The 19,778-nt window shown below is 35.0% G+C and overlaps 4 protein-coding genes across 10 annotated transcripts in view; 2 read left to right on the plus strand and 2 right to left on the minus strand.

The window, feature by feature from the left end:
- The first annotated feature begins 49 nt into the window (after positions 1 to 49).
- On the plus strand, positions 50 to 7,994 carry LOC116843346. The gene is made up of 4 exons (XM_032813711.1): positions 50 to 517; positions 1,268 to 1,743; positions 2,527 to 2,727; positions 5,902 to 7,994. Exons 1-4 carry the CDS (start codon positions 319 to 321, stop codon positions 7,063 to 7,065), a joined length of 2,040 nt encoding a protein of 679 aa, XP_032669602.1. The 5' UTR covers positions 50 to 318; the 3' UTR covers positions 7,066 to 7,994.
- Positions 3,704 to 19,778, plus strand: part of LOC116843347 (adenylosuccinate lyase) — a 24,075-nt gene continuing 8,000 nt past the window's right edge. Inside the window, exon 1 of the mRNA XM_032813712.1 lies at positions 3,704 to 4,367. Within this exon, the coding sequence (XP_032669603.1) occupies positions 4,212 to 4,367 (156 nt within the window). The 5' untranslated portion in view covers positions 3,704 to 4,211. The remainder of the gene's footprint in view (positions 4,368 to 19,778) is intronic.
- Positions 8,421 to 10,486, minus strand: LOC116843348. The gene is made up of 5 exons (XM_032813713.1): positions 9,422 to 10,486; positions 9,084 to 9,182; positions 8,875 to 8,956; positions 8,723 to 8,791; positions 8,421 to 8,629 (listed from the first exon to the last, which is right to left on the minus strand). Exons 1-5 carry the CDS (start codon positions 9,982 to 9,984, stop codon positions 8,456 to 8,458), a joined length of 987 nt encoding a protein of 328 aa, XP_032669604.1. The 5' UTR covers positions 9,985 to 10,486; the 3' UTR covers positions 8,421 to 8,455.
- Positions 13,803 to 19,158, minus strand: LOC116843349. 7 transcript variants are annotated; one of them, XM_032813716.1, is made up of 5 exons: positions 18,647 to 18,975; positions 17,448 to 17,584; positions 17,105 to 17,313; positions 16,501 to 16,686; positions 13,803 to 15,305 (listed from the first exon to the last, which is right to left on the minus strand). In XM_032813716.1, exons 3-5 carry the CDS (start codon positions 17,195 to 17,197, stop codon positions 15,084 to 15,086), a joined length of 501 nt encoding a protein of 166 aa, XP_032669607.1. In that variant the 5' UTR covers positions 17,198 to 17,313; positions 17,448 to 17,584; positions 18,647 to 18,975; the 3' UTR covers positions 13,803 to 15,083. The 7 variants fall into 7 exon arrangements, with proteins under 7 accessions (XP_032669607.1, XP_032669612.1, XP_032669611.1 ...); XM_032813721.1 differs by having other exon boundaries at positions 18,816 to 18,967; XM_032813720.1 differs by lacking the exons at positions 17,448 to 17,584; positions 18,647 to 18,975 and adding an exon at positions 18,992 to 19,158.

Here is a 19,778-nt window from a genome sequence, read left to right on the forward strand (position 1 = left end):
GGGAGAGAGATGGAGGGTGGTTTATCCCTTCCACGCTAAACTGTCGGCCAATCCTGATACATCCAAATTCGTCGTCCTTTCTTGAGGTCGCAGAGTGCTGACATCCTTCTTGATGGTAGGACTGGTTGTTACGTGTTGCGTCAATAGATCGTTTATTGACTGTTGCAAAGCCTGCATCGACAATATCGAGGAAAATATAATATATACATATACCTATGTACACATATACATGCATATGTATATTTTTTCTAATATCTATAGTCAATCTGATAACAGTCAGCTGATATAACGATTTGTTGATCGGAAACACGTGACGACATGGAGAACGGCAAGTCAAAAGAGAATCGTAGGGCAAGAGGTCGCAGGAGGAACAGTAAGAAGGAAGACAATCGTGAGAGTGAGCAGATGAGTGAGGAACCATTATTGTGGTCGGATTATTCCATCATTGACAATGAGGATACCGTGGGCACTGGTACTATGGAAAGAGGACTGTCTCCGAACACGGGAAATGTTAACGGTGATGATGTAGTAGAAATGAGAGTGATTAGAGAGTCTCCCTTTTACTTAAGCATATTTTGTAGTGAAAGTGCATTTTCTGGTGAATCTAAATTGTACAAAATTTTATGGTTTTGTAAACACAAGGGAAATATTTTTAAATAAAAATGTAGATACGTTGAAATATTAAAAATTATATATTATAATTATAAACCGTTTAATTTTGCAAATTTTTCTCTCTTTAACAAACAATGAAAAGAAAACTAATTGTAAAAGAACAATGAATTTAATTTGTAGTCTCTAAACATGCACAAATTATTTTCTTTGTTATATATACATAATACTATCAATTTATCCATCTCTCTTCTCTCATCAAAATGTGTTTCACTACAAATCTGAATTCTATGAACTGAAGTGTTCTCTCTAGTAATATTGGTAGAGTAACTGAATTCTTTTCTAGAAAGAATTCTTCTATAGATACTATAACACAATGTTTATTATGAATGTATCACACGAGACGAGAAACTTTCATATTATGATATACATCATATTCTTACAAGATAGTTTCATATTTCCTATTCAGAATTATATTTCTGTATGATTAAAACTTCTAATTAAAAATTACACGTATATTTGAAGTTATTGTGATTGTCTATTTATGTCTATATATTTCTATATAATCAAAATTCATCAAAATTCAAATACTAATGCACGCGAATTAGTAAATCTAAATGTATGATAGCATTTAGCAGATCATATTTGTAATATACAGGCGATGAAGGTAGATCGACGTTCTCGCTCATGTCTCCCGCATTACGCCGACAATTGCAAACGCACAAGAATATCCTTCGGCTTCTGCACGAGAACAAGCTCGTTTCCACGCAGATTAATGGTCAGAGGATTCTTAGCGTCCAGCCGATCCGATGGAGCGGTCCAACACCCGGAATCGACTGTGAGATCTTCGTCGGCCGGATTCCTAAGACGATTTACGAAGACACCTTGTATCCGTTGTTCAGAGTGATAGGCGAGATCTTCCAGATTCGGCTAATGGTGGATATGGCTGAGTTAACGAGAGGTTATTGTTTTATTATGTACACTAATCCGGAGGACGCAGCAAAAGCCATCACCCAGCTAGATCAGCACGAGATCCTGCCAGGCAAAAAGATACGTGTTCTGGCAAGTGTGAACAAGTGCAAGCTCTACGTTGGCCCTTTGCCATGGCATATTACATCAGAGGAAGTGGTCAGGGTAAGTCTTGTGTTTTCATTAATGTTTATATTTATATTCAAATCTTATTTGTGTTCTATTCATGGATTATGCAGCAAACACAGACTTAACGGTACAACACATCAATCTTATAATTTCCCACTCAGTGATGTAATACCACATATATTGTGTGTAACAATTACATTTGTAATTAATTGTATTATATATTAATTGTATTACATATTAATTGTTAAGTGAAGAATTATAATATTGATGTGATATTAATATAGATATTTATATGAATAATGTATGTAGTGGTATACAGAATATGATACTAAACCTATGATGAACAAACCTGTTAATAACTTATATAACCTATTGATAACTTAAGTAATTGTATTGTAGGTATTTTATTTGTTTTTCTTTTCATTTATGTTTATATTTATATTCAAACCTTATTTGTGCTCCATTCATGGATTATGCAGCAAACATAGACAATACCACACATTTACCACACTTAACAATACCACACATCGATCTTCTAATTTCCCACTCAGTGATGTAAATGCAATACCACATATATTATGTTGTAACACAATTACGTTGTTAAGTGAAAAATTATAATATTGATGTGATATTAATGTTGATATTTATATGAGTAATATACGGTATACAGAATATGATACTAACCTACGATAAACAGACCTGTTAATAACTTATATAACCTATTGATAATTTAATTAAGATTATATTGTAGGTGACTATTTTACTTGTTTAATTTTCATTTTTATTATATCTGCTTCTTCCTCTTTGTTACATGTGCAGGTGATCTATGCATCAGCATGGGATATCGAATGCGTATCAATCTACCGATTCCTTAATCATGATGCAGCGTATGCTATAGTTTCGTTTAAGTCTCATCGTAATGCAGCCTTAGCAAGGCGCAAATTGAGGCCTGAAAGATTGTTTAAATGCAATGAAGTGCATGTAGAATGGGCACGCGTCGATTGGAACCCTTCTAATGTGGTGAGTGCGAAGTCTCTTTGAACTTATTTTTGACAAGTGCGTGAAGTGCGACAAGTGAGTTTCAACAATTGATGTAGCAATGCTATCTTGTTCAACTATGCAAATCTTCACTTTTAATTAATTATTTTTCAGAGAACTTAATAGTTGTAATACTTATAAAGTTGTCAAAAGCATAACTTAATAATTATGACAGTTTTAGGGTTATCATTATCATTGATTTTGACAAAAATCTTTCTACACTTTATTGCTTTAATTGAAATTGAAAATAAATGCAGAAAGAAGATTACAAATCTTGATTTCTCTACTTAATCGTGAAAAATCAAAATTTACAAGAAAGTGAAAAATCTTTTGGAAGTTAACTTATAATTTTGACGAGTATGCATATGGTTTCAACGATTGATATTGAAGTGATGATATCTTGTTCAACTATGCAAATCTCCACTTTTAACTGATTATTTTTCAGAGAACTTAATAGTTGTAATATTTTTAGAGTTGTCAAAGGCATAACTTAATAATTATGACATTTTAAGGTTATTATTAGCATGATTTTCATAAAAATCCCTCTTCACTTTGTTGCTTTAATTAAAATTGAAAATAAGTGCAGAGAAAAGATTATGAATCTTGATTTCTCTATTTAATTATGAAAAATCAAGATTTACAAAAAAGTGGGAAGTCTTCTGGTAGTTAATTTATAATTTTGATAAGTATGCGAGCATATGGTTTCAACGATTGATATTGAAGCGATGAGATTTTGTTCAAATATATAAATCTTTACTTTTGGTTGTTTATTTTCTAAAAAAATTAATAATTATGATATTTTTAGGATTGTCAAAGGCATAACTTTTGATATAAATTCTTTCTTGTCTCATCGCTTCAATTAAAATCAAAAGTAGCTGCAGGGAAGAGACTTCAAACTATGATTGTTCTTTTTATTTATCAAAAATCAAATTTTACAAAAAGTTACATGTTGTTTTATGTCTCTATATAATGTTTATAAATATATAATTGTGGAATATATTTTTATTTGTTTAGGATTTCGTTCAATATTTTCATTGAACGTTACATGTCATATTGGGATACGTACTGTTTGATTGATTACATAATTGGTTGAAACTTATGAATCATTATGTATCAGATGCAATTAAAAGCTAGCAATTAGAAGAAGATAAAAGATTATAATTAGAAGCTAAGTAAGAATTCTGTTATCATGATATAGTAAGCCAGAGAAATTTTGGTCGAAGAATCAATACTTGAAATAACTTGTGATAAGCTGGCTTGTCCCTGGTTTATCGACAGAGCAAGAGAGTAGCAATTTGAAACAGTTCTCCTCCTTTTCCACCACGAGACGCTCACGTGGCTTTAATCAATTCTTCAGACTCGGTCAGGTTCTAGAAGGCCGACGATGTCAGCTGGTGCCGGTTGCCTGTGTGGGTAGTTTCATTCACTTGGTCATCTCAGACGTTTGTGCGAGTTTTACAGCAACAATGAGTGTTTCTAAAGTGCAGAATAGCGTGTACTATGACTATCGTAGTCCTCTGTCGACTCGGTACGCCTCCAAGGAAATGCGGTACAACTTCAGCGACCAAAATAAATTCAGCACATGGCGCAAGCTGTGGATCTATCTGGCCAAGGCTGAAATGGTACGTGATTATGGCATGTAGGGTTCGTTGATTCTTATTTATTAGATGTATTTAGTATTCTTTGAGTAATACGAGTAAATCTCAAGGCAGGGAAGATCATAGTTAGCAGTTCTTATGTCATATTCTGTGAGTAGTAAATATTTCACATGAGTGCACATCCGCAATTCATGTGTAAACATTTATATGTTTTTCATAGTAATTCGTTTGCTGGTAAGTACTTAAAGAAATTGTTCTTCAATCTTGATACAGTGATACTAGAAGATATAGAAGATATGAAATTGAGTTAGCAGTGTTTCAATATAACATGACCTGTTCTTCGATTCAAACTTCAACATTCTGTGAAACTCAGACACTGCAAAGAAATGTTTTCAAGTAATTCTGATTAGTCAATTAAAAACTTTAATTCTGTCTTTGTGGCGAAATTGTTTTCTGTGATAAAGAAGCTCTCAGAAATAGTAATCTCCTTCTTTGTCTTTTCAATCTCTAGCGAAACTTGGACGTGTGCTGCAAAGAATGTTCTTAAATGATTATGATTAGTCAGTTAAAAATTTTAACTCTGTCTTTAAGAAACTGTGTCCAGAAGTTCCCAGAAATAGTTACCTTTATTTCTAAAAAGTTTATTTGTAAAAAGTAATTGAGTATTATGTTCATATATTCACTCAAGAAAGATTAGATGTGTTACAAATACAATGACCTATATTCTGAGTTCTCTTTTAACGATAAATGAGCCTCTAAAAGTGGCTTATAAGCTTTCTGATTGACTATGAGTCACTTTTAGAGGTTCATTTATCGTTAAAAGAGAACTCAAAATATGGGCCAATATTTCTTGCGTTCGTAATGGAATTCCCAGAAAATAAGAATATTTTCAGACATAGATTAAGTGAAGACCACACGGATTGGAAAATGTCAGTTATCTGTGACTATGAGGTTGTTTGTTTCATGAGATAATCACGTAACTATTTTTTACGCGTTGTATTGCAACATCTTATCGGTTTACATTCAAAACATTTCGAAAACATGTTATCTTATTCCAAAACATGTTATTTCTTTCCAAAGGTTTTCAAAGGTTATCCAAAACAGTTCTTTGATGCAAAGAACTTTAAGTTACCAAAGAAATTATGATTAGTTCTAATCCAATATATATGTGAATAACATGAGAATCTATCTAATATTGTAATATTGACGATGGCTAATTCGTCGACGAATTCGAGGCAAGTCTGAGGATTTATAATTCCTTGTTTGATACCGTTTCTGATTTTTCTAATTCCGTTTCTCTAATACAACGAAGTACACATCCCAATATGACAGTAGTCTATCATTAATAGTTCAATTCTTTCGTAATGAAAGGCAACATGTATTTTACAAACGATTTATAGCGTTTGAATTCTCTTCATATCTCAATTATTTCAAAATTAATAATTCTTTGCTCTTAACATTATCTTCTCAATTAGCGTTGTCAGTATAAACTGAGTCACAACGCTAGTTTTAGCAAAATCTAATTCCTCCTTTATAAATCGCATCTTTGTGTCGTTAGTACGAAGATCGTGGCATAGTGGATAGTAAGGGCGATGTTCAAATCACTCGAAAGCATCTGCAGTTTAAGAAGGCGACGTATTCGTCAGCTCCCAAGTCACTTTCGCCGATCAGTCCACCCGATTACAACATAAAGAGCAGTCCCTCTAAGGATCTACACAATTCCAGTGGCAGTTTCTCTAAGTATCTTCCTAGTTCTAGTGGCAGTCCCTCTAAGAATATCCACAGTTCCATTGGCACACGTTATTCCAATATGTTAACAATGACAGCGGCGTTAAATAACTCTTTGCCTGATGATCCGTCTAATAAAACACCGGATGTAGATGCACATAGCAAAGTGCAATTGTTGGATGATCATTGCGATGCTGTGAGAGATCAGATAGACTTGAAAGATTCCAATAAGGATAACTTCCGCAATTTCGATATGTGGAATTCCAGTCTGGTCTCTCAATTACCCCGCTGGTCTACGAGTTCCAACAGCTCAAAGAATCACGTATTGTCCACGAAGGTGTTGGACGTGCCAGGGCGTAGTTGTGAGAGCAACATGAGATACATGCCATTAAACACTCTCCCTACACCGTATCAATATACAAATAACATTGATATTTTAAATTGTCGCGACATGTACCACTATTTATCTAACGAAAGAATTGATTATAGCCAACCGATTGCCGCTGACATTATTCCACATCAGCTTCCTTTATATCGACAGAATTATCCGGAAGCCTCGTATGTCACGCCACAACCGTCCGTACCATCTATGGTGTTTCAACATCCATATGATGCCGCAGCTTACGAAAAGTATTTAATTTTTAATTATTCTCGCAACATTCCTGAAATAGATATGTCTTCACACATTTATCTAAAAAATCAATCACACGTAAGGGATGAATCTGTCGCGGTAGATCGTAGTTTCAACTTAGGTAAAAAAAAAAACGATCGTAGAATACGATCTGCTAAAACTCTAACGAAGACTGAAAACGACTTTGCTTCCTTGTATATCAGCAACGTTGCGTCGAGTAAAATTCGGCCTGACACGCCGAAATTCACGCAAAAACACGCGCGGAGAGTTTTGTCAGAGAATACATTGTTTCGCACTGATATAAACGACGAAAGACGTCTAAGACCGATCTTGAAGCAAACAACCGATCGCATTCTGCCATGATGAATCGGGCTTTTTTGACACTTTACGGATATTTTAGAACACGGCTGCGCGTTCAAGTACCAAAGATACGGTTTTTATTTTTATTTTACATACTATATAATATAACAATTATTAGAATAATACTTTTTTTTTGTTTTACGTTATAACGATCTCCGGAAGTTAGCATGTAAGTGGGGTGAGAATAATTGCTTTCTTTGTTTTTTAGCTCCTCATTAAAGTCATTGCAGTTTCTTTAATTTACAACTCATTCGTTTTATAGCATTTTAATAGTAATATAGCTATTATACGTTATCATTTATGGAGCTACGCATCATCGTAGGCATGTGTTTGTGTTTTTTTACATAATCGTGGTTTGTTCATGAGAGCACGTTTACGAAACTGCAGATTTACATCAGATTAAATTTGATTGAATAATATATATTGGTTTTTGTTTGGTATCTACTATATATCAGTATATGCCATTTAGAAGCAAAATGTACCATGTACTATAGGCGATCAATAGTTTTCACAGAATGAGATCTTTTATCATTATGTTTTTATTATCAATACACGTTTTAAGTGAGAGAGAATTTTCAAAGGACACATAATCAGAAATTATGCAAAACTATACTATCATGCTATGTTTTAAGACTGAACTTGAGAATCGTACAAATGACAATAAGTAGTTTCATAACAATAATTGTATTACAAATAATATGTCACAGCGATCATGTTTCGAAGAATATTAAACTAAGAGGTGCGAATCATGTTCTTCCGATGATATTGTTACACAGTTACAATCAATAATCAACAACACAATCAGTGCTGCCTTTCTTCCATTCCATTTCATGCGCATATTTATGAGAAAATAAATAAGCTGTGTATTCCGCTTAGTCTTATCGCTGTTTATAATGAAAATTATTGTAAGGAATAAATTTTTAAGAAATCCACCACGATGTTTCTTATCTTTACAATACATACCTCATATCGCGTCATATCAGTACCGATATTTATGATATTTTACATTGAAGAACGAGAAACGGCGTGTTCTTGTGATCGACCGCATTTGGGACAAGCCTTTGATTTCAGTGGAACTTTCTGTGAGCAAAAGAATATTTACGACACCTTCATTTCGATAATCCTCTAAATCACTATCGATAATCCACTAAATCATTCCTCCAACTTACGGTTTCAATGACTTGAAGGGAGACTCCACAATTACTACACCGCAGTCTCTTCGCATATGCAACGTGAATTTTGCGAATCACCTGGAGCGCACAAAAGAATTTTTTTTATTAACAAATTGAATTTGTGAATTAAACGAATTAACGAAAATTTGTTTTGAATAGTGAATTTAATCATGAAGGAATCCGATATTTTGCTGATGAATCCTGTGCAATTTGCACAAAATTTATTTTTTAATCCCAGAATAATTTCTATTTTTTTCGACATATAAGCATATTCGCGTAAACTGTATTTTCGTCATTACCTTTTTACAATATAATGGTGCGCACAACTCGCACAAATACCTCTTTTTGTCCATATAAACGCTGTAATATCTGTTACTCGAGATGGGAGTAAAACTCTAAAAACCACCAATCGTTATTAGAGAATTTTAAATAATGAAGAATTTCATTAATTTTAAATATAACTAAGCTAATTAATTGTCAATGTTTACTTTCTGTTGCTCGCAAAAAGAGCAAGCATCTTGACGTTCCACAAGACTCGATAGTTCAGCGAATCCGTCCTAAAATATGAACGAGTGTCAGATAAATGTTAGAATTTATCTTCCAGAACTTTATATCATTTAATAACGTAAATGTCTCGTACTCTTTTTACTCGATTAACATGTGCTGTTTCCGACGTCTCGTGCCTTGGTCTTCCACTGATGCGGTTTTCGTCAAATATATTTCTAAATAAATAAATAAAGTTATGTTTAACTAATAGACAGCGTATGTTTGAAGATAAATCAGTGTTGCAACTTTGATCTAGTCTCAACGCTCAGTAGATCGTCATTTGCGAGTTTTCGTTGACCTTACATATTGCCAATAGGGTCCACTTTGTTCAACTTCAAATGCGGAAACGTTTTAGACGTCCTACTGACCCTACGAGTCGGCGATATGATCTGCGTAGTGCTCCTAAAACACGTTTTTGTTCATATTTAAGTCTGACCGATTACAAGTGTCATTTCCTGAATACTTTTTATTTAATTGTGTTTTATCAGAATTTGTAGCGCGTATTTTTGCGCTTCTAACATCATCGATTAAAAGTTCTGTGGCGAGGAGCCAAGAGTTTTAAGGGTCAGTTTGACTATACGTTCATGAGAGATGCATAGTTAAATCGATTTGTCTCGCACACTATAAAGTAATAGACTTACATTTGTGTGGAAACGGAAGGCCTCGGCGACTGTTTTATCTTCGCCATGTTTCCCTGTTCCGTTATGCACATAAACTGCTGCCACATTCTGATTCCTTCTTCTCCTCCTCCTCCTTTACTCCTTTCAACTAGGCTGTCGTTATATTCCTCTTCTTTGATTGATGTTTCTCCCTTTTCGATCTTCTCTTTATCTATCAATGATTCGTGTCCCGCAATATTTTCTTCTCGAGTTTCTTCTTCCTGCAAAGTCACTAAAGTGTTCACTCTCAGTTGTTCCGCCACGGGCTTGACGCTCATTAAATCTCTTTTGGATTTCTCAGCTGTTGCAATCGTCGCGATTGTTTCTCTCGCGAGAATCCGGTCACCGTCTCGCGCTGACGCTTCATCGTCTGTTTGTTTCGTATCTTCTCTTGCATCTATTATTTCGACCTTTCCTTTGTAGCTATTATTAATTGAACATAGATAAATTTGCAATTTCCAGTTTTTTATTTTTTGTATGTTTTTTTTTGTAAATATTTCTGGTTGTTTTGCAAATTCCGTTACATAAATTGTAAAAATGAACATACACTGGGTCTACATGAAGATTTGATGGATATCTCTTGGTAGATGTCATGTATAGAGTGCTAGGAGTGATGGATTCTGTCATAAGTGTCGTTACTTCCTTATCGGTTGTATTCACGGAATCTTCAATGAAAATCGTCATTTAACAGCATAACGATAACGATAACATTAATACCGCGAAATTCAAGATTAGGCCTTTCCAAAATGCGAGCGAAGTAATTGAGAAGTAAACTGAGAAGTTGACAAAATAAGTAATTTTTGCAGCAAATTAGATCCTGAAATTGCCTTTTTGCTTGCGCTATAAGACACCTCTACCTGAATTATTAAAGGACTTTATTATTATATCAGATTTACTCGCAACCTGCTCTGTTCTTTCACTCGTCAACGTATCATCTTTATGTGAAGAAGCCGATACTTGTTGCGTATGCCATTTCGTATACTCTCTCGTAGACTGATGTGGCTGCTGTTGCGTTTGCGTAGCGTCATTTGAACATTTGCACCTGCGGAAAAGTCTATGTCGTTTCCCGAGTTCTGAGTATAGCAGGAAACCGTACGAAATACTTAGGACAACACGGCATGCCAATTCCTCGAACAATTTGCAAAATGGCAGGATAAGTGGTCCATTGCGACGGGTCCTGCGAACACAGTGGCCCGCATCCAGAAGCATCATCGCCGGGTTGCATCATTCGTTGACAGAATTCGCATTTGCTCAACGTCTGCATCGGTGCTTCTTTCGTAACGGCCGTCGGGGTCTGTTCACATTCGCGAGAAAGAACACAAACTTATATAGCGATATAATATAAACGGTGAAAAATTTTCCGGAAAATTACAACATTGTAGATCTCGGCAATTTTATCCTTTGACAATCTTCAGATCTTATACTTAGAAAAGATCAGTTAAGTAAATTTTTTCTTTAAAATATTAAAATTACTGGGAAGAAGATATTTTCAAACCAAATAAATTAAAACGATGGTTTACTAGCGATCAATTAGCGTCATTTGACTGAGTGAACATCGCTTACTTGAATCTCCACCACAGAAGTTTTTTTCGGCTCAGTCTGAATTTGGGCGATGCCGAGATTACATAACGACGGGACACAGGTTGGACAATCGACATACTGTCGACGCCGAGCATTCTGTACTTTCCGGTAACAATGTTCTGGTAGCGATATTTCGGTCGCAATTTTCTCCAATTCACTTGGCAGTCTGACGTCACTTATGCTGGTCGTTGTGTCTTGCTTTATCTGCGTTACCTTTTGCATTCCAAACATATCAATTGGAACAGTAAGTTTTAGTTCAATTTTTAATTTTAAGTGACACAAAATTTTCCTGTTATTATTATATTAAATGTAATAATTAAATATCCAAATATAATCATCAGAATAGCTAAAACAGAAATTAAATTATTTTTTTGTAATTAATAAATATTGATCTATCTATAATATATAAATTGTGTCTATTTTTTATACTCTTTCTACGATTTTTGTCAAGTGGGACATCTCTGTCAATTCTCACCTCAACGCTGGTCAACTTCGGTTCGTCGCTTTTACGAAATAAAACTTCCGTTGCATCATTACAACATCGTCTGCAGTGCGAGCACTTCTTTTTCCAGAATCTGTGAACACACGGAAAATATTCGATCAATCCGGTCTTTCACCTCGAATAATATATAATAAATAATTAACAAGTCAAGACTCTCACGTGAGCATCAAGGTGATGTCGATCAGGAAAATCGTCGCTGCCAAGAGACATAGTGTCAAAGCTGCTATTTGTAGCGGCTGTTCTATATAACCGTACAAAAGTAACAAAATTCCCGCAATTGAGAAGAAGAAAACAGCAAGCAAGGAAAACGCAAACATCTGTAACAATTTAATAATTAATCTTATATTAATATTTATAATTGAACTTTAATATTTCATTATTGAGGCAAGGGGAGATTATCGATATACAACAGAGTAATTGTGAAATATTATTTTCCGACTTGTCGATCTACTATATATATAGATAAATAACCTATCTTTTTGAAAACTATCTTTTTGAAAGAGGCAACATCAATTTTCATGGTAAAAAAAATATGATAAAATGAAACCGTTTAGCATAGTTATCTAATTCCACTGACACGAATTATGCATAGAGTACAATGTAAATTACCGGAAAAATAGGAGAACCACCCTTGGAAAATTGCCCGATTAGCTCAATAGCTAGAACGAACACGTAGACACCTGATAGGACGATTAATAGAATGCACGCCAGAGCGCTTATCGGCGTACGCTCCATAAAGATCATGCAGACCGTAAACGTGAATATCAACGATACCACGAGCTGTCCGAAAGAAAATTTTAAGTGACGGTTAATAATAATTTTGCGTGATTCGATTTAATCTATTAGTATTCTGATAATATTGAATGGAGTAAGGGGGGGCGCAGTATACGTACGAATTGAAATATCCTCAATGGCTTTATCATAGTCAGCACACATTTTGTGTTAAATTGTAACGGCTTCAGCTGAACCGATTTCATTTTTCAAGCTCTCTCGGATATTAACGTAATATTGCGCAAATGTCACTTTGAAAGTTCGCAGACATGTTGGATACTTTTGTTTCTTACGTCCCTAATCAATATTATTTTCATAATATCATTCCAATGACCAACTTCGTGCGCGTTTGTCTGCGAAATTTTCCCAGAGAAATAGCGTTTTGGGAAAAACAGATTCCATTTAGCATTCGTTACATTTTTCTCAAAAAAAGAAATATATTTATTAAGAAAGATATATATACATTTACAGTGATTTATTTAATTTATTTCATTATATATTTACAGGAAGTATACATGTGTATACATATATTTATTTAATAACCATATAAATAGATTAAAAGGACGTCCAACAAATACAATAAACTGCAAACACTTGATAACGCTACGCTCGTTATCAACCGCCACACTTGAGTTATACCCGCTCTGTTCGTGACGAAGAAAATTCCAAACGCTGCCATCAGGAATAGGACTGTACCCACCACTCCAAACATGAACATCTGTATACGAATATAACTCTCGCATTAATATTAAATATCTCCTTTATGAAAATTAACAGACGTAAGAGATTTAAAGGCTTCCCAACAAACTCTATCATTTTTGTTTGCGCATGCAGAATGAAGCAATAACTGCAAAGGTTAATACTGACCGGCGTATCTGGTATCGGCTCGCCGCTAAGTTGACTGATCATATCTATCGCAGCAACGAGGAGGAAACTAGTGTAAAGCGATATTAAGAGTATCTCTTCGATTTTCTCGTACGGACTATCGCTGGAGATCGTGTACGCGGTTAATGTGAAAATCGCCGCTACCAATAGCTAGATTTTAATGAAAATACATTACACGGATGACATTGCATGTATAACTAACCAAGACAAATCAGCCTTGTTTATCATAAATCAAATAATAACGATAATTTTCCACCGGAATAAATTAGGCAATAGGTAAGTAATTATTTTTGTCTAGGAACTAATTGAGCACTGAATTAATATCGCTTGGAATGAGTCAAATGAAAATAATTGTAGTAATTTTATTCGTGATACGTGTAATTTGCTAACGAATTGGGTGACACGTATCGGTTTGGCCACAGGCGGAACGTTTTCGCAGGTTACTGGCGTAATGTAACTCTGTGTGAAATCGTGCGGTTGTCCCATCATGATGGAATTCTTGTGCAACGCATCCGATAAGTAGTTTCGCGAATTTTTTTACAGCGAATTCGATCGGCCGTGAATAACATCGTGGCAGGTTAATCGGATTTCTCTTACGATCAGTCCGAGCGAAGTTAGTCGCAATAAATGTTCAGACAACAAGTTTATTTTCTTCCTACAACTATTTCTCTTACAATTCTTTTTCTTAATGTAAATGTGTACATATATATGACATATTTTGCTACAAATATAAATCAATATTTCGTCATTCCAACATTTCTCAAATATCTTACTTGCGTTTAAAGTAAGTGTGTGTTTGATGGATAGCACATTTAAAGAGAGATAAAAAGAGAGATAAAATAGTGAGAGATAAAAGAAATAGGTGGAGTTAAATTTCTCCCATTAAAAATAACTTAAAAGTAGCTTAAAATTTATTTATTTGAACATTTCATAGAAATAAACGCTTTGAATACAAAAAGTGGACGGATTCGTTCGCAGATAAATACTTTGCCGGAATAGCAAAGGATTATTTCAATTTTCGACAATTACATGAAATGATTGCAATTTCGCGCGTTTCTGTCTTACTGCTATACAAGTATACTAATATATAACTAGATATACTAGAAAACTATGTCTGCTATCATTACTAATTGTTCTGATAAAATTACACGCATATACATATATGATGTCACTTACAAGTTATTATATATAACTGTTGCGATAAAAATACAAGTATTATATAATATTATTATTACATTTATAATACGTTAAATTAATCATAAATTTCGACACGTTGTTTATTTATGTCAGTTGATTTACAAAATTAATATTTGTTAATTATTCATAATAAAGTCTACTATCTTTATTTGTAGAAAGTTGGTGGGAATTTGTTATATCTTCTCCCGATAATTTCTTAAATACAATTCGTTACGTTTTACAAAATATTCAATTATATCTACCATGAAGAATCCATAAAACATTACGACGTCAATTAAACGTTTGGTCGCGGAAATTTGAAAGTGCTTGATAAAATTGGCCTCGACAAGTTTATAATAAACTTCATACAAGATTTATATATATATATATTATATAACTCTCTTTATAACTCTTACTATATAACCAGGAAATTTCGCGCAACTTTAGTAGATATATAAGAATTGTTTCACGTATCATATGATAAGTAGCAACACGCAATTTATTTATTTTATTAAAACTCTCTATTTGAGTCCGATTAATTAGTAGACGTTGGTTTCGTAAGTGTTCTAAATTCAATTAACATTTTGTTCTCTCTCTTTTGACATTAAAAGTCGAACTTTCCTGGTAACCTGATATATTTTCTCAAAAAGATTATTTTCGTAACTTTGGCGGCACTCGTGTGTACTTCAACTTCTTTGGATCATTGGATTTTTCGTAAAAATGTACAATTCACGAATATCTCAATATGGCGATAATTTCTGCGATAAATACTACCGCGTTTACGAACGTAAATACGGCTGCGGATATAAGCATGTCCATGTACTGCTTGCTGGGATGAATCTCATTGTTGTGTGCGTAAAAATAGCGACCGTTGAGATTGCGCCAATTATGGACCATCAAACTCCCGGCCACAACATGCATTAGTGCACCCACGGACGCAAACATTAGCAACTGTAACAGTCAATCATCGACAATTAAATGCACGCCTTTTGCTGTTAGAAAAGCAACTTGCAATAATCCGGGTTACTTTTTATTTTCAATTATCGACCACACACAAAAGAAAAAAACAAAAAGTTCGGCATGTGGAAAATTATTTTGTAAAAGTAAACTTTTTAAAGGAGGAACTATATTTTCCAAGTTCTTGATATTGTTTGTTGTAAATTGGTTTTCATTATCTGTTTATGATTAAAGCAACAAATGAATTAATTAACCGTATATATAGCGTGTTGAAAAATAAAATCTTGTCGCACATGTCGTCGCATTTACACAACTAGGAAATCGAGATACATTCCCGTTGTTTGTCAAGGTCTGACTGCAAATGCCATCGATTATGCCTCGTAATAAAACATGTCGATGCGCACGTAGGATTTACGCAGTTGAAGAGTCTCGAGTTTCGTTTCAAATAACTCACGTTAAATTGGTCTGATACTTTATCTACTCTGATCTCATGCCGCGTGATCGGCAAACATTACATGAATTTCTCTCGGGGACACATTTTTAAACGGCGTATAATGCAATGTCGGAGTTACAGCGTGTCTCGCATAACGAAGCCTTGATGCCTCCGCTAATTAACGCATACGCCGTCGTTGCCTGCGTAATGACTCAGCTGTACAAATGGACTAGACGTATCTACTCATAATCAATGGCGCCTTCTAATACGAGCAAAGTATAGTAAGGACATATATTCATAGTGTTTATAGCTGTAGGAATCTGCACACGATTCATAGAAAATTGATAAAATATCTCGCAACACGAAAAATTATTGATCCATTTATATTATATAACTTTATAAATCGGGAATGAATGTTTAATTATTTATTCAGATTTATTCCTAAGAAAGTTTATTCCGATTATAGAAAGAGAAGAAACATATAAATAATATATAACGAACTTTTTTTATATATATTGACGGGGGTGACTCATCAAAGTCAATCAAATGGCTCCAGAGATTATAGTTCCTCGTAACTTTGTAAGCTTTTATCTTATAGGCTATATAAAGCAAGAACGCACAAGGCGTTTTCTTTTTTTTATGTGCAGAAAAAAGTAGATCACGCGGAAACCGCAGAGGATATGCCGCAGAAACTTTTGAGGCAATTTTCAGTGAAACGTTAGCACGCGCGATGTATTATAATAGTAACAGCATTACCGTTCTTTTCGGCACGCGATCACCCAGCATGTGGCCGAGGATGAAAAGCGTATTGATGAGGATATAGCCGGCGACCGTGATGTAAATAGTAGCGGCATCGTCTAGCTTGAATCGTGGCTTGTTGAAGATCCGCTGGAACGAGTTCATCGGATCGACCGCCAGACCGATTGCAAAAATGGCTACTATCTGCGCTGACATTAAATGTCCCGTCAAGAGCGATGTATGTAAATTGAAAAGGTGTCATGTCAATGCGGATAAAAAATTTAAAAAAATTTATGAAAGTATGCACAACACTTTATCTCCTTCGTGTCGCCTGTGTGACACAATTTCCGACGCGTTTCCCATTTATTTAATTTCTCTCCGTTCTCTTTTCTCTCATTTTCTCAAAATATTTTTCTATCACTGATAGTTCATGCAGTAGCTACATCTACTTGATTATTAGCTTCTAATTAATAAATTTTTTAACTCATAACGTAATAATTTATTTCACTATAGTTTGATAACCATTATTATATTATATTTTGAATCTTGGTCATAAGATTGGGTACGTTTTAAATTTATTCTGCTCTCTCTATTCAATTAACGAAGAAAAAAAGATACTCGCCACTTCGAGCACTTTGATGGCGATCGGCAGGTGGCTCAAAATTTTGTGGCTTTTTGCAGTCGGCTGAGGTCTCTGTTGACTTTCATCCGCCATTCTGACTCTTCGATGTTTTCCTTTTCCGTCGTCCAGTTTGGAGGATTTTCACTACAATTCGATAGCGATCGATTCTTTTTTCCCAACACGTTCACCCCTCTGCAATTTTAGCAACCCTAAAAACGAGAAACGCGATAAGCATCGCGCGTAGGGGAGGCGCATATATGTAAATCGAGGGGTTGAAATCGAGGAAAGCTGTTCACACGGTGCGAATGAAAGATTATAAAATTGTTCGAGGAATAAGACATACAGCATATCTTCCTGTGCGTTTTCTTCAATCTAAAGTTTTAAAAAAGAAATCTACGGTTGATTTTCCTCCATTATAAGTAACGTAGTTTTAATAGCGCTTAATTGCCACAGCTTCAAAAACTGCCATCCTTGACATGGCTGGTAAAAATTTAAATAACAATAAATTATCGTCATAAGGAATATATGTATGTATTTAGAACCACGTATGGCCCCAATCGATCTTTTAAAGTTTGCGACTGTTTTCAACTTTCAGGAATAAATACGACATGCGCGTCAACAGTGGAAACGATCAGCTTTATCAACAATAATGTATCATAATTGTAAGTTATAACTCACGAAACATCGAGAATGACTGCAGTTTGGTGCTAAACAATATTTTAATCAAATAAAACAAGCGATAGCAATTGCGTGTTCGAGGAATAAGACATACAGCGTATCTTCCTGCGCGTTTCCTTCAATCTAAAGTTTTAAAAAAGAAATCTACAGTTGATTTTCCTCCATTATAAACGTGGTTTTAATAGCGCTTAACTCCATTATAACGTGGTTTTAATAGCGCTTAATTGCCACAGCTCTAAAAACTGCCATCCTTGACATGGCTGATAAAAATTTGAATAACAATAAATTATCGTCATAAGGAATATATGTATGTATTTAGAACCACGTATGGCCTCAATCGATCTTTTAAAGTTTGCAACTGTTTTCAACTTTCAGGAATAAATACGACATGCGCGTCAACAGTGGAAACGATCGGCAATAATGTATCATAATTGTGAGTTATAACTCACGAAACATCGATAATGACTGCAGTTTGGCGCTAAACAATATTTTAATCAAATAAAACAAGCGACAGCAATTGCGTTATGCACGTGTATGACGCACTTATAGCAGAGGTGCAAGCATGTACGTGTAACATTCGTGAAATATAACTAATCAATGACTGTTCCTCCTGTATATACTTTGGAAGAAATTTAATTAAACTTCCCGATAATTCAAAGTTCAGTTAAACTTTGTGAATACAAATAGAGCGATTTGTAATGTTACTTCGGAAACTTCGACTGAAAACGCGCGTTTATTGCAGAAATGAGCACACAGTTACGTCACGAGTCTACGACCAACGGAAATGCGTTGTAAACAAAATAGGTGTCAAGTAGTACGCTGAATAACAAACACTTCGTCCGTTGGTTCACTCAACATACGTACGTCCACGTGTACCGTCGTCTGCGCCCGCCTCTCATGCGCAAATTACAATTGAATTCTAACACATCACTGCACCTCACACACCTCCCATTCAAGCTTGCAGCTCATGAAAACACAGAGAGTAAAAATTCGAATGATCGTGCGAACATATCGTGCTCCAATTTACTCGTACTTTCAAGAAGATGGAACTCCTCGATAATTTCCTTTGCTTTTTCTCGAACACGATCGATTTGCAGAGGCGAGCAGTCGCGTCGCAGTTCGTCACGACGTGTACGAACGAACGTGGTATACTATGCCGCGGTGCAGCTCGGACTGACACGCAGAACGTGCACGATACGCGATACTTACGCGATTCTTGCGCAGGCGAAGTATTACGCTTATATCCCACGCGTGAGCGAGTCACACCTAGGCTTGCGGTACTGAAGGCGAGAGTATCGACTTCGATATTACCCTGGACGGGAATAACGATGTTTGTGTTCCACTTCAATCATCGGTCGCAGTAAACACCGAACTGTTCGAAATTGCTTTCAGCGAAAATATCGATATCCGCGCTATCGATTTTCAAGAAATAAACAGGAGTGTCGACGCTATCGCTTATGAGAAAAAGATCTATCTTCTTTTTTTTGACATAAACCGATATTTTATATTGATCTGATTTAACATTGGCTTTAATATTAAGCCCGGCATTTGTAACGTAAAAAATGGAAAAACGTCATCTTGAAGGCGCGTCGAACAAAAAGTATAAATAATTCCTTCCTCGAGGTCGAACTCTTTCACGCATGACGACGTTTGACTTCGCTGGATTTCCGGTCGGGTTTTTGTCCATCTAAATATTTGTCCTGTACCACTGATGTGTCACGGACGAAGTGTCTTTTTGTCGCGAGCACGCCCTACTGCGTCATCAATTGAACACGCGCGAATGACGATGCGTCACAAGTCATTTGTGCATCAAAGAATTTTTGCTGCTGCTTCCCCATGATAAACTGACTGAGATAAAAAGGAAGAGAAATAGATCACTTTACAGCATTAATTTCTTAATTTTCAGTTCAAATTTTATTTCGGAGTTTTCTGTAAGCAATCATGATATATATACTATATATATATATATATATATATATATATATATATATATATA

Source organism: Odontomachus brunneus, unplaced genomic scaffold, assembly GCF_010583005.1.
Source record: "Odontomachus brunneus isolate Ranch 3 - 2012 unplaced genomic scaffold, Obru_v1 Obru_scaffold_031, whole genome shotgun sequence".
Lineage (NCBI taxonomy): Eukaryota > Metazoa > Arthropoda > Insecta > Hymenoptera > Formicidae > Odontomachus > Odontomachus brunneus.